A 27,582-nucleotide genomic window follows, 5' to 3' on the forward strand; every position below is an offset into this window, starting at 1 on the left:
AGGAAGATCCCACATGCTGTGGAGCCCACAACTACTGAAGCCTGTGTGCCTAGAGCCTGTGCTCCACAACAGGGGAAGCCACAACAATGAGAAGCCCACACGCTGCAGGGAAGAGCAGCCCTCACTCGCTGCAATGAGAGAGAGCCTGCACGCAGCAATGAAGACCCAACACAGCCAAAAATAAAAAATAAATAAATTTAGAAAAAAAAGAAAGGAAGGGGAAATGAAGATATTTTCAGACAATGGAAAACTAAGGGTACACTAGAGAATTCTACCAAATGTTGAAAGAATTAACACCAATTTATGCAATCTTTTCCAGAAAATAGAAGAAAGAGAAACACTCCCAACTCATTTGATGAAGCCAATATTACCCTGATACCAAAACTTGTAGACAAGGACAGTACACACACACACACACACACACAAAGAAGAAAACTACAGGCCAATAGTTTTCATTAATATAGATGCAGAAATCCTTAATGAATATTATTAGCATATAGAATTAAGCAATGTGTTAAAAAAAAGATTAGGGGGCTTCCCTGGTGGTGCAGTGGTTAAGAATCCGCCTGCCAATGCAGGAGACACAGGTTCAAGCCCTGGTCTGGGAAGATGCCGCGGAGCAACTAAGCCCGTGTGCCACAACTACTGAGCCTGCGCTCTAGAGCCTGCGGGTCACAACTACTGAGCCCATGTGCCACAACTACTGAAGCCCACGCTCCTAGAGCCCATGCTCTGCAACAAGATAAGCCACCACAATGAGAAGCCCACGCACTGCAATGAAAAGCAGCCCCCGCTCACCGCAACTAGAGAAAGCCTGTGCGCAGAAACGAAGACCCAGCGTGGCCAAAAATAAATAAATAAATTTATTTTTTTTAAAAAGTAGGGACTTCCCTGGTTGTCCAGTGGTTAAGACTCCATACTTCCACTGCAGGGGGTGCAGGTTCAATCCCTGGTTGGGGGACCTAAGATCCCACATGCCCTGCAGCACAGCCAAAAAAAACAAAATTAAACACCTTGGCTATTTTAGTTTCCTAGGGCTGCCATATTAAAGTATCACAAACTGGATGGTTTTAAACAACAGAAATTTATTCTCTCATGGTTTTGGAGGTTACAATTCCAAAATCAAGGTGTTAGCAGGGCTATTCTCCCTCTGACACTCTGGGTAGACTCTTTCCTTTCTTCTTCCTTGCCTCCAGTGGTGCCTGTTGATCCTTGGCATTCTAATCTCTGCCTCTGTCATCACATGGTGCTCTCTCTGTGCCTCTGTTTTCACATGGCATTCTTATCTCTTTGTAACAGGACACCAGTCATACTGAATGGGGGACCTTGCATTTGGCAGTTGTTCCTTAGATATAACACCAAAGCACAAGTAGCAAAAGGAAATATAAATTTGACTATATCAAAATTTAAAACTTTTGTGCTGCAAACAATACCATTTAAAAAGTGAAAATACAACAGATAAAATGGAAGAAAATATTTTCAAATTATGTATCTAATATGGAACTAGTATCCAAAATATATAAAGAATTCTTATAACTCAATAATAAAAAGGCAAATAACCTAACTTTAAATTGTAAAGGATCTAAATAGACTTTCCTTCAAAGATGATATACAAATGGCAAATAGACACATGAAAAGGTGCTTGACATCATTAGACATTAGAGAAATTCAAGTCAAAACCACAATGATATACCCATTTTACTCTCACAAGGATGGCTATAATAAAAAAAGCAGACTTTGACAACTGTTAGGAAAGATGTGGAAAAACTGAAACCTCATACATTGCTAGTGGGAAAGTAAAATGGTTCACTCCTTTGGAGAACAGTTTGGAAGTCCCTCAAAAAGTTATACATAAAGTTACCATATGACCCAGCAATTCTGCTCCTAGGTATACACCCAAGAGAATTTAAAACATATGTCCACATGTACATATATAACAGCATTATTTCTAATAGCCAAAAAGTGAAAACAACCCAAATGTCCATCAACTGATGAATGTATAAACAAAATGTGGTATATCCACATAATGGAATATTATTCAGCCATAAGCAGTAATAACATACTGGTACATGCTACAATATGGATGAACTTTGAAAACATTATGTTAAATGAAAGGATACTGTATGATTATATCAAGTATCCAGAATAGAAAAATCCATAGAGACATGACACCAATTAGTGCTTGCTAGGGGTTAGGGGAGAGACATAGGGTTTCCTTCTGGGGCAATGAAATTCTGGAACTAGATAGTGTGATGGTTGTCAGACTTTATGAATATACTAAAACCACTGATTTGTACACTTTAAAATAAACATTAAATAATAGTGATAACACAAAATGCCTACAAGGTTTCAGAGAAACTCATATATTTCTGGTGGCTATATGAAATGATACAGCCACTCTGGAAAACAGTGGGGAGTTTCTTATAAAACTGAATACAATACAGCAGTTTCATTCCTGGGCATTTATGCCAGAGAAATGAAAACTTATGTTCAAACAAAAACCTACTAATGAATGTTTATAGGAGCTTTGTTTGTAATAGCCAAAAACTGGAGAGGTGCTTAACCTGTTTAAGAACAAGAGGTTCTTAAACAGGTGAATGGTTAAACAAACTGTGGAGTGCTACTCAGCAATAAAAAGGAATTAATGGGGCTTCCCTGGTGGCGCAGTGGTTGAGAGTCCGCCTGCCGATGCAGGAGACGTGGGTTCGTGCCCCGGTCCGGGAAGATCCCACATGCCGCGGAGCGGCTAGGCCCGTGAGCCGTGTCCGCTGAGCCTGTGCGTCCGGAGCCTGTGCTCCGCAACGGGAGAGGCCACAACAGTGAGAGGCCCGCGTACAGCAAAAAAAAAAAAGGAATTAATGATACATGCAACAACCTTGATAAATCTCTGGAGAACTGAGTGAAAAAAGTCAATCCCAAAAGATTATGTACAGTTTGATTCTATTTATATAACGTTCTTAAAATGACAAAATTATCAAAATGGAGAACAGAACAGTGGTTATCAGTGGTTAGGGAGAGGTGAAGGCAGGACGAAAGTGGGTGTGGCTATAAAGTGACTGTATGGGCAATATGAGGGATCATTGTGTTGATGGAAATATTCTGTATCTTATATCAATATTTGTACATTAGTTGTGATACTGTACTATAGTTTTTAAAGATATTACTATAAGTGATATGAGTAAGGAATACATTAACTAGGTTTCTTTGTATTATTTCTTACAACTGCATATTTACTTATATTTATCAAAAAATAAGTTTAATTAAAAAATAATAGGTCACAACAATGAGACTACTACACACACCTATTAGAATGGTAAAAATTCAGAACACTGACACCAGCAAATGCTGGTGAGGATGTGGAGAAACAAACTCTCATCACTGCTGGTGGGAACACAAAATGGTACAGCCACTTTGGAAGACAGTTAGTTAGTTTCCATAGAACTAAACATACTCTTACCATATGATCCAGCAGTTGTGCTCCCTGGTATTTACCCAAAGGAACTGAAAACTTGTGTCCACACAAACACTTGCATGTGGATGTTTACATAAACTTTATTCATAATTGCCAAAACTTGGAGGCAACCAAAATGTTCAATAGGCAAATGAATAAACTGGGATACATTCAGACAATGGAATATTATACAGAGCTAAATGAGCTATCAAGCCATGAAAAGACATGGAAGAACCTTAAATGCATATTACTAAGTGACAGAAGCCAATCTGAAAAGCCTACAAGCTATATGATTCCAATATGACATCCTGGAAAAGGCAAAACTACGGAGAAGGTAAAAAAGATCAATGGGTGCCAGGGATTAGGGGGAGGGATGAATAGGCAGAACACAGAGGATATTTAGGGCACTGAAACTACTCTTTATGATACTATACACTTACCCAAACACAGAGAATGCACAATACCAAGAGTGAACTCAAATGTCAACTATGGATTTTGGGTTATAATGATGTATCAAAGTAGGCTCATCAATTGTAACAAATATCCCACTCTGGTGGGGGACGCTGATATGGAGGAGGCTACACATGTATGGGGATAGGTGATATAAGGGAAATCTCTATCTTCTGTTTAATTTTGCCTAAAACTGCTCTGAAAAATAGTCTGATTTTCAAAAGGTAAAACCATTAAAACACTATAATAGAACAGGGGAATTTTGTAAAATCTCAGAGTGGGAAAGGCAAGACACAAAACATAAAGACACCCAAAGAAAAAATGTGTAAATCTGATTTATAAATGTTTTAAATTTCTACATGGAAACACCAAAATACAAATAATAAACTAGACAAAATATCTGTAAAACTACGACACAAAATTCCGATTTTCTTATTATATTAACAGGTTGTATGCATCACTAAGAGCAAACCAGTAGAGAAATAGAAATGAATAGATCATTTCTACAGATAAAAATATAAATATGAAAAGAAGTCCAACTCATAATTAATAAATATACACTAAAACAACTAGCTAGCATTTTTCATCAATCACATTGGCCAAATGTAAAAGTTTGTTAAAGTTATCGCCAAATGTAAAAGTTTGTTAAAGCATCTCACTTTCAAAGTGTGAAAAAACTGGCACAACTGAAAATGTATGTCCACACAAAAACACGCACACAGATGTTTATAGCAGCTTTATTCATAACTGTCAAATCTTGGAAGCAACCACGATGTCCTTCAATAGGTGAATTGATAAACTATGGTACATCCGTACAATGGAATGCTATCTAGTACTAAAAGACATGAGCTCTCAAGCAACAAAAAGACACGGAGGGATCTTAAATGCATATTGCTAAGTGAAAGAAGCCAATCTGAAATGGTTATATACCATATGATTCTAACTATGACATTCTGGAAAAGGCAAAAGTATAGAGACAGTAAAAATATCTGTGTTGCCGTGGGCTGGAGGGGTGGGAGAGACAGAGATGAATAAGTGGAGCACAAGGCCTTTTAAGGACAGTGAAACCATTGTGTATGATATTGTGATGCTGAATACATGTCATTTTACATTTGTCAAAACTGATAGAATGTACAACACAAAGAGTAAAACTTAATGTAAACTATGGACTTCAGTAATGATAATGTATCAACATTGGTTCACCAATTGTAACAAATGTACCACACTAACACAAGATATAAATAATAGGGGAAACTATGGGGGAAGAGAGGGAGGTATGTGGGAACTCTGTACTTTTTAATTTTTCTGCAAGCCTACAACTGCTCTAACAGAATAAAGATCTAATTTTAAAAAACTGGGCACCATTGGAGGATTCTATGAACAAATTGTTTTGAAAACTGTTAAACACAGAGAAAGATTCAAGCATTTGATACCTTTCCAATACACACTGGACTACTGGGGACTCAAACAATATATGGGAGGAACTTTCTCTTTATAGACATATTCCAGCTAATAAAGGAATGATATCCCCTTCTTGTAACATTTGATCAATTTATCTACGTAATAATCATCATAGGCTGCTAATAATACAAAAAGAAACATACCAGATTGAGGAATACATGAACATCTTAACAAAAAACAAAAACAAACAAAAAAACCAACCTGAGTCTGAAAAAGCCTCTCTAGAGTCAACTACCAACTTACCAAAAACATACTAAATGGCACTATGGGGATATAATAAGCAAAATCTGTGCTGTGTAAAACCATAGGTCCAATGACCAATTTCGCTGACAAATAAATTTCAAGGGGAAAAACAAGAGGTGTAGTTTAAAAGAGACTTAATGAGTCAAATCAACCAATCTCAACGTGTAAACTTCATTTGGATTTATTTAGTTTGTTTCATTCAAATAAACTAATTTTTTTAAATTATTAGACAATCAGAAATGTGAACATTGACTAGATTTGATGATTTAAAGAATTATTAAATTTTTATGTGTGATATTGTGGTAGTGGTTTTTTAAAAAGCTTATAGAGCTTCACACTCCTATACTTACAGATGAAATGAAAAAGTTATCTGGCATTTAATCCAACATAAAATAGGAAAGAGGGAAAGCGGTTTAGGTGGAATAAGACTGGTCATTAGTAGATAATTGTTGAAACTGGATGATGGGTACATGGGTTTATTAATCTGTTTATTTTGCACGTTTGAAATTTTCCATAGCAAAATTATTTTTTAAAAATAAGCAACAGTAGGGCTTCCCTGGTGGCGCAGTGGTTGAGAGTCTGCCTGCCGATGCAGGGGACACGGGTTCGTGCCCCGGTCCGGAAGGATCCCACATGCCGCGGAGCGGCTGGGCCCGTGAGCCATGGCCGCTGAGCCTGCACGTCCGGAGCCTGTGCTCCGCAACGGGAGAGGCCGCGGCAGTGAGAGGCCCGCGTACCGCAAAAAAAAAAAAAGCAACAGTAGTAAACGGTAAAAGTGTTATTATGAAATAAAACCTTTGTAGTCCTTTTCGTAATATAGCTAATTGTGTGTGAATTATTTCTGATCCCTGCTACTCGCTCAGTCACCATATCCATTCAATCACCAAATCTTGTTGATTCTACCGCTTAACTGCCACTTCTTTCCATCTTAGTCCAAGCTAAATTTGGCCTGCGCACAGTACACTTCAACTTTTGCCTACTTTCAAAACCGTAGCCAGAGTGGGTTTTTTTTTTTTTAACACAAATTTGATCATACCTAGCCTTTGCTTAAAATCTACTAATGGCTTCTCATTGATCATGGGATAAAGGCTAAAATCTTTAATATGCAATTTGAGGCCTTGCAAGATCTATTCCAACCCTGTGTACCTTACCAGCTCCATCTTAAGATGCTCTCCATTGCCCTTCTATACTCCAGCTACTTCTTGAACTTGCCATAGTCATTCTCAACTCAGAGCACTCACACGTGCTGTTCTCTCTTTCTGGAATGCTCCCTTCTCCCTTACACACACCCTCATCCTTCAGATCTCACTTTAAATGCTACTTTCTCAGGATAGCTTTCCCATTATTCTTGGTCTTGGTGAGGTCAAATTTCTCATACTTTTATAACAACTCAAATTTTAAAATTGTTGAAGTTATGTCTGTCTTTGCTGCTATAATACGATTTCAAACAGAGAAGGAACTAAGTATCCCCAAATCCAGCATTTTGTCCTGCACATAGTAAAAGGTCAATAAATATTTATTAAACTATAAATGACTGACTTGATAAGTGAATAAATAAATGAATTTAAATATAATACCGGTCAAATCATGAAACAGAATTACCTGTACCATAATTACAATATTACAGTTAACCTAAATGGTGTTAGTCATACTCCCAAATAAAAGATTTGCAAAGCTTCAGTGTATATGTATATAAACAAACAAAAAGAGAAAATAAGTGAGAATGATTTCATTACAAATCCCGGTTACAGTCCCTCACTGATACTCCAAAAGTATTTAACAACAAAGGAACAGGGATGTATCTTAACGTATCATCCACCTTTCAGAGGAGGCACATATATATTCAAATAAAAGTAGTTCTGATACATACTCCAACTATGCTATTCAGATAGAAAACTCAGATCCTCTGAAAGAGTAATAAAGACCACCTATCCTAAAATTTTACATTTATATGCAATTATTGAAAACCAGCGACATATACAGACTGCACAAGTCTCTTAAGTCTTATAAAATGGATGAATTTACTAACCTATTCAAGTAAAATCAAAGCTTAAACATTTTATGGATTAGATCTTTATAACTTTTAAAATTAATGAGAAAAACTACAAACTCCTGAATCAAAATTTTATTTTAAATTGTTAGGTTTTAGTGTATATGAAAACTTTTCATAATACATGACATATAAAGATGTTAGCACATTGAACTACAATAGAAAATGTTTTTATACAACTTTTGAATCACTAATATGCTTATTTCCCCTGTGAATGAATGCACAGTTAGCTTAGATCAACTTTCTCATGAATATCAAGTAGTTTTTAAAGTTTTATATTATTGTTTAATAACTTCCTAATGAGGTTTTGAGTTTCTCCTTGACTTACACATAATATTGTTTTTAATATATTGAATACTGCAGTAGCTTTTCCTCTCATCTCTGGTGGAACATATTTAATATCTAAATATTCAGGTAATTTAGACCTAGAATTATACAGCATGTTAATAACAGTTTCAATGTCATCAACTCCATCACTGCTTTGTCCTAGTGGTAACATCTGGGATTTATACATTTTTTCTAATTTATGTTCTGCTGCTGTTGCTAGAGCAAGGCTTCGTTTTAGGTGTTCTTTAGAGGCTCGAATGTCTGCTCTATATTCTGGCTTGAAACTCTCAGGAAGAGGTACCTGTTGCACCTGTGAGCCAATATCTTCAATTTTTTTCAAAATGTCTTCATTATACAAATTGTGTGGTTCAGGATTTTCCATTTCATAGTTGCCTGAGAGCTGAGGAACATCTTCTGTGGCAATATCCAAGTCAGTGTTCCTACTTAAAGAGGTGACACCTTGACTTGTAAATGATTCAGTAACACTTGGCAATTGCTTTGGTGCCTCAGTTTGACTTACAGTTGGCTCTGGCTCTGGCTCTTCTTTCTCAATATAAGGTTCTTTTGCATGTAAATCAACAGAAATGTTATTTGGTTTAATTGACCAGAAAGCTATACTTTTAGTATGTTTTTTCTTCTCTATTTCCAGTGTGAAGCCCCTAGTAGGGAAAGTTGTAGTTTCTTCACTGACAGGATTGATTAAAACATCATTCTCAGCTGGAGCTTCATCATGTGTAAACTTTACCTCCTTAAATTTTGATACCCTCGATCCTACAGAATCAGCATTATTTGGAGACTTTGATCTTTTCTGATGACCTGGCTCCTTAGTGGGAATACTTAGTACTAGGTTCTGTAAAACTTGTACATAATGATTCAATTTTTGTTCTTCGTCAGGCGTCACAGTTATTCCTTAAGGGGAAAAAACCAAACAATAAGTAACATTTATTATTATGTATGACATATTGACAGAATCTACTCACCTAAATTTACTTCATATGCCATCACTTAAAAGTTGAGATAAAGAACCAAGAAATAAAGCACCTTTGACACAGTCAACTCACATTTAAAGGAACAAAATTATTTTTTCAGATTCTTATTAAAACAGATGAGCAAAATTAGTGCAAAAGTTACATATTAACACAATTCTCTATATCTCTTTGCTTTTACTCTCCCACATAACTTATGATTCAGTAGGCAACTTACTAAAACAAAATTCTTGGTTATGTCCTCTAACACAGTGGTGTGCTGTAGTAGGCTTAGAGTGGCTCACCAGAGCCAATTATTAAATTTTTAGGAATTTTGTGAGCCAGATGGTAAAGACAGACATTGTTAAAAATTAAATTATCTGAATTTACAATTAAGTAAATGTATTCAAAACAAGGTAATATTCAAAACTTATCACTTTTATTTTATTTCATTTTCCTATTATTTATGCTCTTGAGGCTATTTACATCTAGTATGTTACAAATGCTATATAATGGTATGCCATTGTTTATCTCTTTCACCTCCCTGATGAGTGATATCAAGTAGGTAGTTTGAAATCAACCATGGTGAGAGTATCTGCCTCATGTAAATGGGCAAACACCATAAGTCAGGGTGTACCCACCTCTCAGAAAAGCCAGTTGTTAAACATTTACTGGTATACCACTGCCTTCAACCCAGCAAAAATCTAACTACAGCCTGTGGGTCACATCCACCCAAATATTTTCATAAATAAAGTTTTTTTGGAACTCAGTCAGTCTTGCCCCTTTGTTTATGTATTGTGTATGGCTGCTTTGGGCTGCAGCAGTAGAGTTGAACAGTTGGAACAGAGACGATATGGCCTACGAAGCTGAAAATACTATCTGGCCCTTTACAGAAAAAGTTTACTGATTCCTGGTTTAAATCATCCACATTTTACTCTTACAACAAAATGGCAGTTCTATTTATACTGGTATTTTGCAGTATCTGAGTGGTGAAGCCTCTCATTTCCAATGTGGAAAACGGAAAAGATTATTGAATAATATATTCTGAAATTCTGCTCAACGCCCCAACTCCAGAGTCAGAAGTTTTTAATTTTAAGTGCTAGAATTTTGTGTTACATGTAATTTTGAATTGATTTCGCCACTGTCATGGATACAAACTGATTTAATTCAAGGAAGTAAGTCACTTTTTCCCAAACACTAATGAATAACTTCTATCTGAACCCTCCCTCTGCAGGCAAAATGAAATAACAAACTTTCTGCTCAGGAGGCACTTTTATTCAGCTCTTTGGCAAGCACAAAATAGTCCAAAAACGATTTACCTCCTCTCTTAACTCATCTGTTACAACTTAGAAAGACCAGATGGAATTTTAATCAAAATTGAAATTATATTTCTAAATTTTAAAAATCTTAACCAGAACAGTTTAGTGAGTCGATGTGCTAGTGGAAAGACACTAGACTTGTCTACTAGAGATCTAGATTCTAAAAGGAGACTCTGTGTTTTATGTCATGTTCAGAAAAGTCTTGCATACCCCGAGATCCATTTGATGATGATGGGTGAAAAAAGAAAGATACAGAACATAAGGTAGATTTGTATATTATCCTTATAATTTTTTTTTTTTTTTTTTGCAGTACGCGGGCCTCTCACTGCTGTGGCCTCTCCCGTTGCGGAGCACAGGCTCTGGATGCGCAGGCTCAGTGGCCATGGCTCACGGGCCCAGCCGCTCCGCAGCATGTGGGATCTTCCCGGACCGGGGCACGAACCCGTGTCCCCTGCATCGGCAGGCGGACTCTCAACCACTGCACCACCAGGGAAGCCCTATCCTTATAATTTTTATGAATCAGTGACATAGCATCATACATTTGTCTGTGAACTGAGAACTTTTTTAATGGATTAGAAGCATGACATACCAAATTCATGTGGGCATTTGCCCCAGAGGAGAGGGAATGGGACTGAAGTTGGTTATTAAAGGGGTCATTAGACTTATCTATAATGGTTTACTCTCTAAGCACACACACACAATCACTTAGCATAGTAAACCATTAAAAGTCACATCTTAAAAAGGAAAATAACTTATTTATGTATTCTTATATTTATAAAATGCATTGTCCTGAATCTAGAGTTTTCCTAAAGGAAAATATTAAGTAAAATGAATTTGTAGCCTAGTGCAGTCAAAAAAAACCTTTCATTCTGGTCCTGGTTCTACCAGTTTCTAGCATCATGACCTTAGGTAACTACCTAATTTCTCTGAACATTTACTTAACTATGAAATTAAGATACTATATCTGCCCTTTTATCTCACAGAACTAAATAAATTAGTTATTTGAAAACACTTGAAAAGCTACAGAGCACTGTATAAGATAATATTATTCTCTATGAAGGCAAAACTGGTTACATTTCTCATTTTAAAATATAAATTTAAATCCCTAAAAAGAAATAGGCTTTGGATTCTATTTAGTAAAAAAACACTAGAAGCTCTCCTGCTAAAGATAAGGAAAAAGATCAGAATACTAATATCTCCATTACTCTTTAACATCATGTTGGAGGTATCAGTCAATGTAATGAGACAAGATAACTGGAAGCATGAGAATTGGGAAGAAAAAGATAAAACTATCTTTATATGCAGATGATATAATTATACATCGAGATAACACAAAAGAATCCATTGAAAAGCTACTACATGGAGTAAGAGAATTTAGTAAAGTAGCAAGTTATAAAATCAACATACAAAAATCAATATACAAATATAAACCAGTTAGAAGATAAAATGAGAAAGAAGATGCTATTATGATAACAAAAAATGAAAGAAAATATCAAATCATAAATTTAAAAAGACATGTCCAAAATTTATATGAGGAATTATACTAGGCTGAATATAGACATCCAGAGACCAGGTCCTAATCCCTGGAACCTGTAAATGTTACCTTACAAATAAACGAGTCACAGGTATGAAATATACAGTATGGAGAATATAGTTATAATTATGTAATATCTTTGTATGGTGACAGATGGTAACTAGACTCATGGTGGTGATCATTTTGAAATGTACAGAAATATCCAATCACTGTAGTGTGTAACAGGAACTAACATAGTGCTGTAGGTCAGTTATACTTCAAGAACAAACAAACAAACTCACAGAAAAAAGAGATTAGATCTATGGTTACCAGAGGTGGGGGCGGGGGGGAGGGGAAATTGGATGCAGGCAGTCAAAAGGTACAAATTTCCAGTTATAAGATAAGGACTAGGGACGTATGTACAATACGCTAAATATAACGCTGACGTACATTATATATGAAAGTTGTTAAGAGAGTAAATCCTAAGAGTTCTCATCACAAGGAAAATTTTTTTTCTCTACTTCTTTAATTTGGTATCTACATAAGATGACAGATGTTCACTAAACTTACTGTGGTAATCATTTCATGATGTATGTAAGTCAAATCACTATTCTGTATACCTTAAACTTATACAGTGCTGTATGTCAATTATAACTCAATAAAACTGGTGGTGGGGGGGAAAGAGAGGTAGATAAACAATAATTTTTTAAAAGAAAAGAAAAAAGAGTCCGTGCAGATGTGATTAAGTTAGGGATCTTGACAAAGGAGATTAACCTGGATTATCTGGGAGGGATCTAAATCCAGTGTTTTTATAAGAGAGAGACAGAGAGATATTTGAAACACACACAGAAGAGGAGGCAGAGTAGAGTGAAGCGGCCATAATATAAAGAATGAGAGACAAGGAAAATATTTTCTCCTAGAGCTTGCAGAGGGACCACAACTCTGCCCTACACCTTAATATTGGCTCAGTGATGCTGATTTTAGATTTCTAGCCTCTAGAACTGTGAGAGAATAAATTTCTGTTGTTTTGAGACACGAAGTTTGTGGTAATTTGTTATAGCAGTCACAGAAAACTGATACAGGAATATAATAAAATCTTCTGAAAGACATAATGTAAACTTCAACAAATAGACATACCATGTTCTAAGACAAGAAGATTCAAAATAAAGATGCTCAGGTGTCAGATTCTCTGTTAATTTTACACTTAATATGTTCCTAGTAAAATATCATTCATATGTTAAAAATATTAATGAAGTTATAAAAATAGATTATAAAGTTCATTTGAACAGAGTAAGAATAGCCAGAAAAACAAGAGGCTAGCCCTATTATATATTAAAATATATTACAAAGCCTCTATTATAAAAATAGTATAGCATCGTACATGAATAGACAGATGAATGGAACAGAAAATACAGAAATAGATGCAATTGCATATTGAAATACAGCTAAAGGTGAGGGAAGGTTTCAATTTATGAATTATTCCAGCTAATAAATGAAGAAGCCATTTATAATTAGAATATAATTATTTTGCAATGTATCAATGATTATTTATATCACAAAAGACAAAATCAGACATATGCTTCCTGATAAAAGGACACAGTACCACCTATGAAGTGGTCTTGCAAAAAAGGTCAAACCTGAGTCTAACAAGTTTCTCTAGATGTAACTAACAACATATGGAAAGTACAAGAGACAACAAAAGAAAATATAAAGTACACCATGGGCATATACTCAGCAAAATCTAGACTACGGAAAGCTATAGGACATATGATCCAATTTCCTCAACAACTGCAAGGGGAAAAATAGAGATGAAGGAGGAACTACAGATTAAAAGAGAATTAACAAACATATCAATGAATTACATGCATGAATCTTATTTGAATCTGAATTCAATTAAACTGGAAAAGAGAGAATCAGGAAAGTTTGAACACTGACCAAGATATTTGATAATATTAAGAAATTATTATCTTTTTAGGTGTGAAATTCACATGTTGTAGTTTTTTAAGGTACTTATATTTTAGTGCTTTATACTGAAATATTTACTGATAAAATTATGTGACGTCTGGAATTTGCTTCTAAATAATCCAAGTCTTAGGAGTTGGGGAGAGGGACCAAGCCTTGGGGAGAGGGATCAAGGAGGTAAGGTGGAAAGGAATGTGGGTGGAAATATCAATGAAACAAGATAAATTATAGGTTAATAATAGTTGAAACTGGTTATAGATATATGAAGATTATACCATTCTTTCTACTTGTGTATATATTTAAACTTCTCCATGATAAAATGTTTTTAAAAACCTGTTTTGGAAAAATTTAAATTCTGGGCAACTATTCATAAGCAAATCTAAAGTCTGCAACCAACAGTGGTTTAAATGCTTCTTAAAAGACATTGCTATTAGATTACAGTCTGCTAAACATTCAATTTTTAATTAACTTGTCTCTTCTCAAAGTAGTAAATAGGATACCCAGGTTACTATTAGGCAAATTAGATTGTCAAAGGACAGAAATAGGTGATACTTATTGCTAGTTGATTCCTAAAAGAACTGAAGTACTCATAATCCCTTTATACTGAAACTCAGGCAACTCTAAAAATCCTGTTCATGGCTGCCTAAAAACAGAGCACCCTACCTTCTACCTTGCTTTCCCTCCCCTCTTCATGTACTCTTTGTCTATACACTGTTCTATTGTTAAATCCATCCTCTCCGCACACACTTCCCACCTCCTTTTTTCCTCCAAAAACATCTACGTATTTCATATTGACTGCTCTTGCCAGTCAATTTGATCATTATAAAATTGTTCACAAAGCATCTGAAAAAGAATAAATATATGTATATGTATAACTGAATCACTTTGCTGTATACCTGAAGCTAACACAACATTGTAAATCAACTATACTCCAATATAAAATTAAAAAATTTTTAAATGTTCACAAAGCAAGGTAGTAAAAGATAATGAAGGCTCAAATATCCCTACAAATGCCCCTGGCCACTGTGAAAATCTGCTTTTCCCCATTCTTCAGGAGGTGCTAGAAAGATGAACAAAATTCAAATTCTTACAAAGACCAGACTACTCTGCTAGAAGTTTGGTTATTATACTTTGGATATTTGCAGTCTACCCTGGTGTACTTTATAATATTCCCTCTATGTTCACCAGTTAGTGATCCAACCAAACACTGCAATGTCTTAGAATGTGGCTAAAGTAAGAATCTCTTCCACCCTGAGAAGCCATAATGCTGCCTGGAAAGTGCCTCAACTAAGCAGAATGGCTACCTGCTAATGCAGGCTTGAGGTTTAACAGGAATCACAGATATGGAGATTATATCAATAGCTGAGCTTGGGACTGCCTGCACTTTTCTTCTTGGAATAGTACAGGGAGAATTAGTCACATGACAGAAATAACAGAAAAGTAAAGAAAATAGTAAAACTGTAGGAACAAAAGTAGCATGAAATCTGAAGGGGAAATTGAAAAACAGTGATTGAAAAGACCATAACAGCTCTGACTGACTGAGTGATTACTATGTGCCAGGCACTATACTAAAGGCTTTGGATGTGAAATGCTTTTTTAAATTAATTAATTAATTAATTAATTTATGACTGTGTTGGCTCTTTGTTGCTGCGAGCGGGCTTTCTCTAGTTGCAGCGAGCGGGGGCTACTCTTTGTTGCAGTGCACGGGCTTCTCATTGCAGTGCCTTCTCTTGTTGCGGAACACAGGCTCTAGGCGCGCGGGCTTCAGTAGTTGTGGCTCGCTGGCTCTAGAGCGCAGGCTCAGTAGTTGTGGCACAAGGGCTTAGGTGCTCCGCGGCATGTGGGATCTTCCCAGACCAGGGCTCGAACCCGTGTCCCTGCATTGGCAGGCGGATTCTTAACCACCGTGCCACCAGGGAAGTCCCGTGAAGTGTTTTTATAAAGAGGAAAAGGAGGACACCTAGAAAGGATAAGTAATTTGCCTGATATTATATTTAATTTATAAGTGGTAATAAGGTATCCAAACACAGGCTGCCTTACTTCAAGCAGGTACACATAACAAGTACACAATGTTGTCATAAAAAGATGACACTAGGATGCTGGTAAAATAGTAAAAGTATGATAATAAAATTGTTCTGAAGGAATTCAGCTCTATTTTTAAATACACATGAATACTAAAATATCATAAATAAATAGGTAAAATATACAAAATTTTGCTCTACTGTCAACTGGACCAAAATATATCCCTTTCATGTATTAAGATGTATTGGCAATATTAAAAATAACTGATCCAAATTTAACATGTTTTCTTTCTTTCTCTCTTTCCTTCTCTCTCTCTCTCTCTCTCTCTCTCTCTCTCTCTCTCTCTCTCCTTCCCACACCATGCTGTGGGATCTTACTTCCCTGACCAGGGATCAAACCTGCATCCCCTGCAGTGAAAGCACAGTCTTAACCAGTGGACCACCAGGGAAGTCCCTAACGTTTTCTTAACACAAAGTATGGGTAGGAACTGACAGTCAATGACTTACAAAGGAATATATTCACTTCACACAGAGGTAAAAAAGCAAATTAATTAATTTTGAGTTTATTCTGAGGAAAATAATAAAATCATGATTTAAAATGAGTAATGAGGGCTTCCCTGGTGGGGCAGTGGTTGAGAGTCCGCCTGCCGATGCAGGGGACACGGGTTCGTGCCCCGGTCCGGGAAGATCCCACATGCCGCGGAGCGGCTGGGCCCGTGAGCCATGGCCGCTGAGCCTGCACGTCCGGAGCCTGTGCTCTGCAACGGGAGGGGCCACAACAGTGAGAGGCCCGCGTACCACAAAAATAAATAAATAAATAAATAAAAATAAAATGAGTAATGAAATATAAAACTTCAATCAACAAACAATACATTCAAAACACACACTTCCTCCTCATAGAATAGTCAATTAAAGGAGGAAGAAGAGGGTTAAGGAATAACATAAAAGTCAATTAGCATGAAAACTTGCTAAAATTCACTGTTCATAAACAAATGCAAGTTAAAAACAATTTTTCTTTTACCAATTAGGCAGAAAAACTTTTTAAACAATAAAACCTAGGATTGTCATGTGCATAACTTCCTTACTTTCTGATCCCCAGATTTTTCATTAGTCTCTCTCTAGCACGCTGGTCTTTTCTTTATAAAACTTGGGATAATTTTGATTATGTATATATTTAATGTTTGCTACATATGATAAGCTCTTTGAGAGCTGTGACCATGTCTGCTTTGTTTTCTGTTTCCCCTGTTCTAACCAGTGCCTAGCACCACAGTAGACAGTCAAAAGGCATCTGTTAAATGAATGATTAAATGAATGAACCAAATGCTGGCAAGTATGTAAATTAATTGTACTTCCCATAATTTACCTTAAGGAAATAATCACAAGCAAAAAAATTTCTAAAGAAGAATGCTGTAGAGGAAAACTAAGCTCCATGTTATGTTTAAGATAAATCTGCGGTCTAAAGACTGTTTTTTATTGTTTCTTTGTTTTGATTTGGTTTAAGTTTGCTTTTTGTTTGCTTTTGGCTAATAGTCCAAAAATAATTAGGAAGAAAATCTGGACAAGTAAAAAAAGTTCTTATTTTAGGCAAAGCAGGCAGTTTTTTTATAATAAAAGATACTGCTTTCACCATATTTTTCTGAATTTCTAAATCTGGTTTATCTAAAACAACATCATAAACATTGTTGTTAAACAGCTCCAGTTTTCAGGAAGCCCCTGAACTTCTAACTGGTTCTTACTAAAAGGCATAATATAAGTTGAGATCACATAAATTTAACTAAATTTGCTTATGTTCTATTAACTTTCTTTTATTGCATTTTATCAATCCCTAAAATAACATCACATTAACATAACTTTAAGAAAATTATAATCTTAGGCAATGTTAAAATATCTTCATGGTTTATCTATTACATATTTTAAAGTATACAATTTAACGGTTTTTAGTATAGCCACAGTTGTGGAACCATTACCACAATCTAAATTTAAAACACCACCCCAAAAAGAAGCCCACCCCTAACCCTCAGCCTTAGGCAACCACTAATCTACTTTGTCTCTCTACGAAATGCCTATTCAAGACATTTCATATAAATGAAATCATACAATATGTATTCTTTTGTGACTAGCTTTTTTCACTTAGTATAATATTTTCAAGGTCATCCATGTTGTAGCATATATCAGTATGTCATTCTCTCTTTTTTTTTTTTTGCGGTACACTGCTGTGGCCTCTCCCGCCGCGGAGCACAGGCTCCGGATGCGCAGGCCCAGCGGCCATGGCCCATGGGCCCAGCCGCTCCGCGGTATGTGGAATCTTCCCGGACCGGGGCACGAACCCGTGTCCCCTGCATCGGCAGGCGGACTCTCAACCACTGTGCCACCAGGGAAGCCCTGTCATTCATTTTTATGGCTAAATAATGGACCATTGTACTGATGTAACCCATTTTGTTTATTCATTCATCAGTTGATGGACATTTGGGTCATTTCTACTTTTTAGTGATTATAAGTAATGTTGCTATGAACATTCATGTACAAGTTTTTGTGTGGATGTATTAATACATTTTCATTTCTCTTGAGTACATGCCTAGGAGTGGAACTGACACTATGTTTAATCCTTTCAAGAACTACCAAAGCAACTGCATTCTCACCAGCAGTATATGAGGGTTCTAATTTCTCCATATGATTCCAATACTTGTTATTGTCTGTCCTTTTGATATGGCCATCTCTGTGGGTGTGAAGTCCTATCTCATTGTGGTTTTGACTCATATTTCTCTAACAGCTAATGATATTAAGCATCTTTCCATGTGCCTGTTGACCATCTGTATATCTGTTTTAGAGAAATGTCTATTCTGATAGTTTCCCCAGCTTTTAATTGAGTTGCCTTATTATTACTGAATCGTAAGAATTCTTTATATATTCTGAAGACCAGTCCCTTATCATTTATATGATCTGAAAATATTTTCTCCTACTCTATGAGTTGTCTTTTTACTTTCTTAAAGTTATCATTTGTAGCACAGAAGTTTTAAATTTTGACATAGTTCAATTTATCTTTTTTTTTCTTTTGTTGCTTATGCTTCTGGTGTCATACCTAAGAAACCACTGCCAAATCCAAGGACACAAAGATCTACACCTACATTTTCATCTAAGAGTTTTATAGTTTTAGCTCTTACATTAGATCTATGATCCAGTTTGAGTTAATTTTTGTATATGGTTTGAGGTAAGGGTCTAACTTCATTTTCTTTTCCTGGTGTCCGAGCACCATTTGCTGAAAAGACTATTCTTTTCCCCACTGAATTGTCTTGGCATCCTTGTTGAAAATCAATTGACCATAAGTGTAAGAGTTCCTTTCTGGACTCTCAATTCAATCCCATTAATATATATGTCTATTCCTTTTTTTTTTTTCTTAATGTGTGGCACACTTTTATATTTTCTATTCTCTTCTTTCTTTTTAAATTTAATTTTTATTTTATATTGGAGTATACTTGATTTACAATACTGTGTTAGTTTCCAGTATACAGCAAAGTGATTCAGTTATATGTATATATACGCCTCTATTCTTTTTCAGATTCTTTTCCCATATAAGTCATTACAGAATATTGCGTAGAGTTCCCTGTGCTATACAATAGGTCCTTGTCGATTATCTATATTATATATAGTAGTGTGTATATGTTAATCCCAAACTCCTATATGTATATGTCTAATCTTATGCCAGTACTACACGGTCTTGTTTACTGCAGCTGTAATACTAAATTTCGAAATCTCCTTGAACTTTGTTCTTTTTCAGGATTGTTATGGGTATCTGGGTCTCTTGCAATTCCATATGAATTTTAGTATCAGTTTGTTAATTTCTACAAAAAAAGCAGGCTAGGATTTTGATAGGGACTGTGTTGAATGTGGGATCCTCCTGGGCCGGGGCATGAACCCGCATCCCCTGCATCAGCAGGCGCACTCTCAACCGCTGCGCCACCAGGGAAGCCCGCCTTTGTATAATTTGGCTACATTCTACTCCAATTAATGAACAGTCAAATTATCTTGTTTGGGGTTACCTATAATTTTTAAAATTGTTTTGTTGTTAAATATACAGTTATCTGATGTATTCTCTATTCTAATTCTTTAATTTTAATTTGAGATTGTTGATGTTTTAATGGACAATTCTTTCTTGGTAGCAGCATTACAATACTAGAGTTTAAGGGAAGGCTGTTTTTTATTAGTATACTTTATCGGATGGATGAAAAATATAAGCAGTTTGATCTGTCACTGTCAAGAATTTTATTTGATTAACCTAATGACTCATGTGGTTATGTGCATAACCTTTCTATACAAGGTATGCATGTACTACAAACCTTTCTTTTTTATACAAGTTCTTTCTGGTAAACCCAGTTTTGTATGTGCAAGAAATTTAGAAAATTCCAGTCATTTAAATTTCTATGCAAGATTTTATATATTTGCATACATTAAAATATAATGCTTGGGCTTCCCTGGTGGCGCAGTGGTTGAGAGTCCGCCTGCCGATGCAGGGAACACAGGTTCGTACCCCAGTCCGGAAAGATCCCACATGCTGTGGAGCGGCTGGGCCCATGAGCCATAGCCGCTGAGCCTGCGCATCCGGAGCCTGTGCTCCGCAACGGGAGGGGCCACAACGGTGAGAGGCCCACAAACCGCAAAAATATATATATATATATATATATATAATGCTTGTAAACTAGTTGGTAATATTTTGTTTCTTGGTTTAGGCACTGGTTACACGGGAGCATTAACTATAAAAATTCATTAAGCCATACATTGTGATTATGCACTTTATTCTACATATATTATATATTTAAAATCTCATTTTTGTAACTGTTTTGCATTATAGTTACTAGACATTAACACATTTTTAAATCATTTTTAAAGAACCAGAATTTATAAAATTTAATTTTATCAATAGATGTTATTTTCATTTTAGTTAGCAGAGCTAACTGAAGACATACATAAACCAAGAGTTATATTTACCAGTTTCATTATGCCATAACTTTTATCACTTTAAAGAGGAAGTTAATATAAAATTTCTTAAATTTAAGATTATGAATCTGAAAATAGAACTCATAAGATTTTTTTTCTTCTACCAAAGAGTTAGGAGTGGTTTGGTTCCCCTATCACAGCTAAGAAACTATGGTTTATGTGACCAAAGATATTGTAAATTTTTTTAAATTAAAAAATATGATTTTTAGGTTTAGTTACTCATTTTAAGCTATAAATAATGGTTTTAACACATGTAAATTAACTGGCTTATTTTATTTGCTCAAGAAACTGCATAAAAAACCACTCCAAGAAAACTTAGTGCTCTGTTTTCTGTGCAAATATACTGTACACTAATCAAGTTTTGAAAATGATATTGGGAAGTCTCAAGTTCTTAAAAATACACCATTAAGCACCAATTAAAATATCTAATTTCATGAATATATCTAACTGAATAAAACTTCAATTGGTAATAGGTGTGAAAAAAAATTTCTTCTACAACATCTATTTAAAAGAATGGAAATATATAAATGTATTTTTTGTAAACATCCCAAAGGCTACACCTTTATCTGTTTCTGGAGAGATTTCCTAATCAGTAAAGCTAAAACGCATTAAGTGTTTTAACTAACAATTTTTTCCAGAAAAACCTTACTCTCAAAAAAGGGGTGGGGGGAGAGTTTTTATGCTCCTAAAAAGTGACAGCATGCCAAAAATTACAATAAAATGTAATGACAGTAATAAAATGCTAACATTAAAAAGCTTATTTAGAAACACACCTAGTTCATTTGAGACTAAAATTTTAAAAAAGGAAAAAACATGTCACCCTAAATCTTGGCCAAAGAACCAATAGTTTCTAAGCCGAATAAAGAGGAAAACTAAACCACTCCCACTTCTTCTTTGGTTAAAAAAGGGTGGGCGTGGGGGTTTGATTTCTTTTAAAAGATATATAACCTCAAATTTGGGAGCTTTAATATGAAAAATCTTTACTTCAAAGGGTAATAAAATATAGGGTAATGATAACAGTAGGTAATTTTAATATATCTTTGGGAAGTTCTTTATTTAATGTAACAATTTAAAATTTCAGAAGAATATTGGTCAATTTTAGGTCTTTTTAAAAATTTTGCTTTTAAAAAAGTATTTTTATGTGTTTTACTTGTATGGTGATTGTGGAGTTATCACAGAATACAAAACTGGAAAGCAAATAGGGCACATCCAAATCTATGCAGAATTTGGGTTTTTGCACTTGAGGTCCACATAGCTAAACTTTTCAAGAACTGTACTGAACAACACATAAATAAAATGTGAATATGGGATCTCACTTGAAATGTGTTACAAACCAAACACTTGGTATCTTAAAAACTGGTTATTATAAAACTTATACAATACTGTAAAGTCACAAGGACCAACAGAATTCTTCCATTAAAATGTTCTATGTAGAGTCTACCTTTTATAGTCCTCTGATAATACTTAATATGAATTGTATTTTACTTTGACATTAACTTGGTTATAATTACTGACATTCTTAATTATGAACCTGCAAACTAAAACAATTTTAGATTAATAGCATAGGTATTTATCTAAAGATTTTTAAAAGAAAAAAACTTGAGGTTTGGCATCAAACTGATTTTAAAGTAAAAAGAATGTTGCTAGTAAAATAATGTACACTGGTTAATTGCCTATAATAATTAAAAATTAAAGGACAATTTTAGATAAACTCTCAAAATATTGAATTTACTTACAGTCTTTCTAAATTATTTAGAGTACTATGAATCACTACTCAGATAAAATTCTCCTAAATAAATTAAATGGATATCTGATAGTCAATTAAGACTTCTCTCCGCTTTCCAACAACTAGTACCTTATACACAAACTGGAAAATAATATAGACAAAAGCACTATAAACTTAATTCCAACATATTTTGACCAAAATTAAAAATAAAAACAGGGGCTTCCCTGGTGGCACAGTGGTTGAAAGTCTGCCTGCCGATGCAGGGGACACGGGTTCGTGCCCCAGTCCGGGAAGACCCCACATGCCGCGGAGCAGCTAGGCCTGTGAGCCATGGCTGCTGAGCCTGCGCGTCCGGAGCCTGTGCTCCGCAACGGGAGGGGCCACAACAGTGAGAGGCCCACGTACCGCAAAAAATGAAAAATAAATAAATATAAATAAAAACAGGTCATCACATAATTCCCATGCATGTCCTACTTGGGTACTCTTGTTTACTTGTAAAACACACTGCCTCTTCCATAAGCCCCAAATAAAATGTTTTAAAACAATATATCTGGACTTCCACTTCCAAAAAGATAGAAAACATGTATTTTTCCCCGTATCCTTACTACTAAGCACAGTTAAAACCCCTGAACATTATATGCAAGACAAGCATGAGATGAGAAGACTTGGAAAGGTGGAGAGAGGAAGAGAGATCAACTAGGGACTTCAGGACCTGAGTAATGACACAGCAGTGAATTCCCTGGGTTTTCTTTTTGCCACATATACCCTAGACTGGGGACTGGAGATGCTGGCAATCCAGAAACACCAATGGACACAGACAAAAACGGCTCCAAGAAAAGACTGCTCTCTGCATAGCCAAAGGACCAGGAAAATAATAGCTGAGCAAGACAGAAAATTTTTTTAAGAAGCCAAAACCACAGAAAATACCGCAATCCTACCCCTCCACCAGCAAAGGCTGAGTGGAGAACACAGACTTTCACCCTCATCAAGCTTCACTGAGCTGCCCCGACCCCTCTGCCCTTATCCCACAGAAATGCCGCTGCAAGTGTGAATACCTCTTCTCTTCAAGTAGAGAAGACTAAGCAAGGAGCTAGGACTTTCTTCTCCACCCCGTGGTAACAACACAACACTCCCCATCTACCACTGAAGTGGTGTCAGAGGTCTATTTAAATCTGTAGCAGAAGAGCTAAAGAGATGTAGGAGATGATACAGATGTTTGAATTATCTGACAGGGATTTAGAAGTAGCCATCATAAAAATGCTTCAACAAGCAATTATGCACATGTTTGAAACAAATGAAAAATAGAAAGCCTTAGCAAATAAATAGAAAATCTCAGCAAAGAAATAGAATATATAAGGATGAATTCAGTTTTAGAACTGAACAACACAATAACTGAAATGAAAAACTCAATGGGTAGGCTCAACAGCAGAAAGAGGAAAGAAGCAGTGAAGTGGAAGAAGAACAATAGCAATTACCCAATCTGAATAACAGAGAGAAAATGAAAAAAAAAAAATTGAACAGAGCCTCAGGGTCTTGTGAGACTGCAACGAAAAGATCTAACATTCATGTCATCTGAGCCTTGAAAGGAAAAAAGAAAAAGGATAAGTCTGCAAAAGCATTCAAAGACATAATAATAGCTGAAAATTTCCCAAATTTGGCAAAAGACATGAATTTACAGATTCAAGAAGCTGAGTGAATCTCAAACAGAATAAACCCAAAGAAATCCATGTCAAGACATATCATGGTCAAACTTCTGAAAACTCTAAAGACAAAGAAAAAAATCTTGAAAGAAGCAAGTTAAATGACAATTTGAATTCTCATGAGAAATAATGAATGTCAGAAGGAAATGGCATAATATTTCTCAAGTGTTAAAAGGAAAAGGACTGTCAACCTAGGAATTCTTTATCAAGGGAAAATATCCTTCAGGAATGAAAGGATAATCAAGACCTCTCTGATGAAGGAAAATTAAGATAATTTGTGGCCAGAAGACCTACCCTAAAAGAATGACTAAATGAAGCTCATTAAACAGAAAGGAAATGATAAAAGGAGGATTCCTGAACGTTGAAAAGGAAGAAAGAATAACGGAAGGAGGAAAAATATGGGTAAATTCAGTGAGCTTTTCTTTTCCTCTTGAGTTTTCCAAATTAAGTTTGAAAGTTGAAGCAAAAACTATAATACTATCTGATGTGGTTCTCAATGTATGTAAAAGAAATATATACGACAATTATATTATGAATGGGAGAGGGTAAAAGAACATAAAGGGAGGTAAGGTTTCTACATTTCACTGAAACTAGTAAAATACTGATACCAACAGATTGTGATGTTATGTATACATAATGTAATACCTAGGCAGTACAAAGAAACACACTCAAAAACACTACAAGTCAAGATGGAATTCTAAAAAAATCTATATCTCTCAATATAAGATGGCTGCTATCTGATCATGTGCTTAAAATGCAATTTATGTTTTATTAAAAAACTAAGGCCTTAAAGCCCAATAATATTGTTAATTTAAATTAAAAAATTGGTATGACACTAAATACCTGGTAAGTTAAAAGTAGTAGCAAAATGTTCCATATAACTGGGGGAAACCTAGTAGCTCAGTAAAGAAGGAAAGATCAATTTTTAAACTTTTCACATAATGACAAAAAAAGTTAAAGTTCAATGGAATATGTCTGGTCATTGTGCTTTAAGAACTCATATGTTTTTACTTTGCCCTTGGCCTGTAATCTTGATACAGCAACTGGTGATTGCACCCAAAATTTAACCAAAATCATGGATGCTCATCTTTAAAAAGATTCAAATATAACTAGGATTTTTATTACCACAAGAGTGAAAACCAGAATGGCTTTATCAGTAAAGAACTCATGTATATAAAGCTTAACATACACCCACACACTGAATCATTTATAGGTGGGCCAGACTCTGGCTGAATGTCTTAACTTCGGAGAACAAATTGCTTGTATTTTCCGTCCATGTCATGAAATGGGCTCACAAAGAATAGATTTCCCATACTCTACAGAAGTGTTGCAAGTAAGAATTAATACCTGAAAACTGTCATCATGTAAGAACTGCCAGCTAAAACACCAACACCTTCAAATTAAAATGAACTTGAATAACTGAGCTGAAGTACTTCCAACTCAAATCAAAGTTCTAATAACTATGCTTCATTAGTGGTGTGTACTCAAAAAATGATCACAAAAAGAAACATTGCATCTTGTTATTCTTCCAGCAGTTTTCCTATAATTTGTTAACTCAAATTTTAATTTTTGCTGGCAGGTAAAACAAACAAGTAATTATGTTTATATTAATTAAATGTCCTGTTAAAGAAACGTAACGTTAGGGTTGGGGATAGGGGCAATAGGGAGAGAGGCTGGTAAAAGGGTACTTTCAGTTATTAGAAACTTTCAGTTATAAGAAAAATAAAGCCTGAGGATCTAATGTATAATATGGTGACAACAGTTGATGATACACACAAAAATGTAAAGATGTGAGGTGATATGTGTTCATTAACTCAATGGTGGGAATTCTTTCACAACATATACATATGTCAAATCATCACATTGTACACTTTAAATATATTATAATTTTATTAGTCAATTATGCCTCAATGAAGCTGAAAAAAAAAGAAGATATATAACTTTATGGCTTTGCACTTCTTGGTATTTATGTTTTTGGGTAGTGTCTTTCTTCCCCCACTGAATACAGGCTCTCCCTATGGGACTGTCTTGGCCTGTTATAGGACATTAGCAAATCTGACACTGCATAGGCTTTATAAGAGCTTGTGTACAGGGGTCTTATAAAGCTCCCTCTTGGAAGCAAGTTGCCATGGTATAAAGACACTTGGGCTAGACTACTCAAAGATGAGAAGTCATGTAGAGAAAGACCCTGGAATATGAGCAGCCATGTTGGATGTTCTCATCCAAGTTGAGCTTCCTCAACTCCACCATAAGAAGCAGAACTGCCCAGCTGAGTCCAGACAACCCATAGAATCGTGAGAAATAATAAAATTTGGGGGTGGTCTTTTATGCTGCAACAGATAACCAAAACAGCTTCACTAAATTATATTTTGAAAAAGGAATACAAATTTAGTTTAGGTAAAGAGTTAAAAATCAGAAAGTTATCCTATGAGTACTGTTAAAATTTAATCAGAACCAAAACAAATTCATGACCTTGAAATATATCTCTTCTAGTTCTGCTGAGTAAAGTAACCTAAATAATAATATCACCCAGCACTGATATGCATCCCAGATACTTTGGTCTCTAATACCATGTTCTACTTTGTCTCCTCAAAAGGATGGCTAATCCCATTCAGAACACAGAATATACAAAGTGGTCTTGGTACAACCGCTTAATGTCAGAAAACAAGAAGTTTTTAAAAATACATGAGATCCTATCAAAAGAACACAGAAGACAGCTCAAAAGAACAGAAAAACAGAACTTTTTCCCCATAAAATATTAATAGACAGGCTAATGAAACTACTATACCTCCAAAGGCCACCCTCTGGACATTTGTATTAGAAGACATGCTCCTCATTATCTAAAACATTAACGAAATGTGTCATGACATTCCGTTCACAGGTTTGAAAGACTCTCCCAAGTGCCATGGCCCTGGGCCTTGAAACAGTGAAAAGTGAACTTGCAGCACCAGAACCAAGCGAATTTTACCTTTTTAATGTTCTTGAAATAAAAGGAATCTGCTTTTCCTTCCAATTTTTCCTTTTCAATTCCATCAATTGCCAATAGATTTGAATAATTATTGCCTTACTACTACTTCCCTTGCCTTCTGTGGTCCATTAGGACAAAAGCCTTCCTAAAGACAAAAAAGACTCACATATTGAGCCTTCTTTTAGCACTAACCTAGAGAACCAAGTTAAGAGTTTTTGTTGCCCTAGCTTAAAACAATCCTCTATCATTACCTCTACTCTTGCTGATTTATCCAAAGAGATGACTAGGAAAAAACAAGTTATTCATGAGATACCAAAAAAAAGGCCCTAAAACTATTTATGACTTAGGTTGTGCTGTGATTTCATTTTTGAAATCTATTTCACATTCTTGCGTTTATAGCTTCAGGCCCATGAATATCTAGTGATTCAAAATTA

The 27,582-nt window shown here is 35.4% G+C and overlaps 2 protein-coding genes across 2 annotated transcripts in view; both read right to left on the reverse strand.

Moving 5' to 3' along the window:
* Positions 1 to 27,582, reverse strand: part of NOX5 (NADPH oxidase 5) — a 147,415-nt gene that overhangs the window by 70,556 nt on the left and 49,277 nt on the right.
* Positions 1,352 to 27,008, reverse strand: SPESP1 (sperm equatorial segment protein 1). Its single transcript, XM_089906236.1, is given in 2 exon segments — positions 1,352 to 8,891; positions 26,969 to 27,008. Coding segments are annotated over 2 exon segments (1,050 nt in total). The 3' UTR covers positions 1,352 to 7,881.

This window comes from Delphinapterus leucas, chromosome 2, assembly GCF_059928025.1.
Source record: "Delphinapterus leucas isolate spDelLeu-1000000601 "Yukka" chromosome 2, BTC_Dleu_Yukka2, whole genome shotgun sequence".
In the NCBI taxonomy this organism is placed as follows: Eukaryota; Metazoa; Chordata; class Mammalia; order Artiodactyla; family Monodontidae; genus Delphinapterus; species Delphinapterus leucas.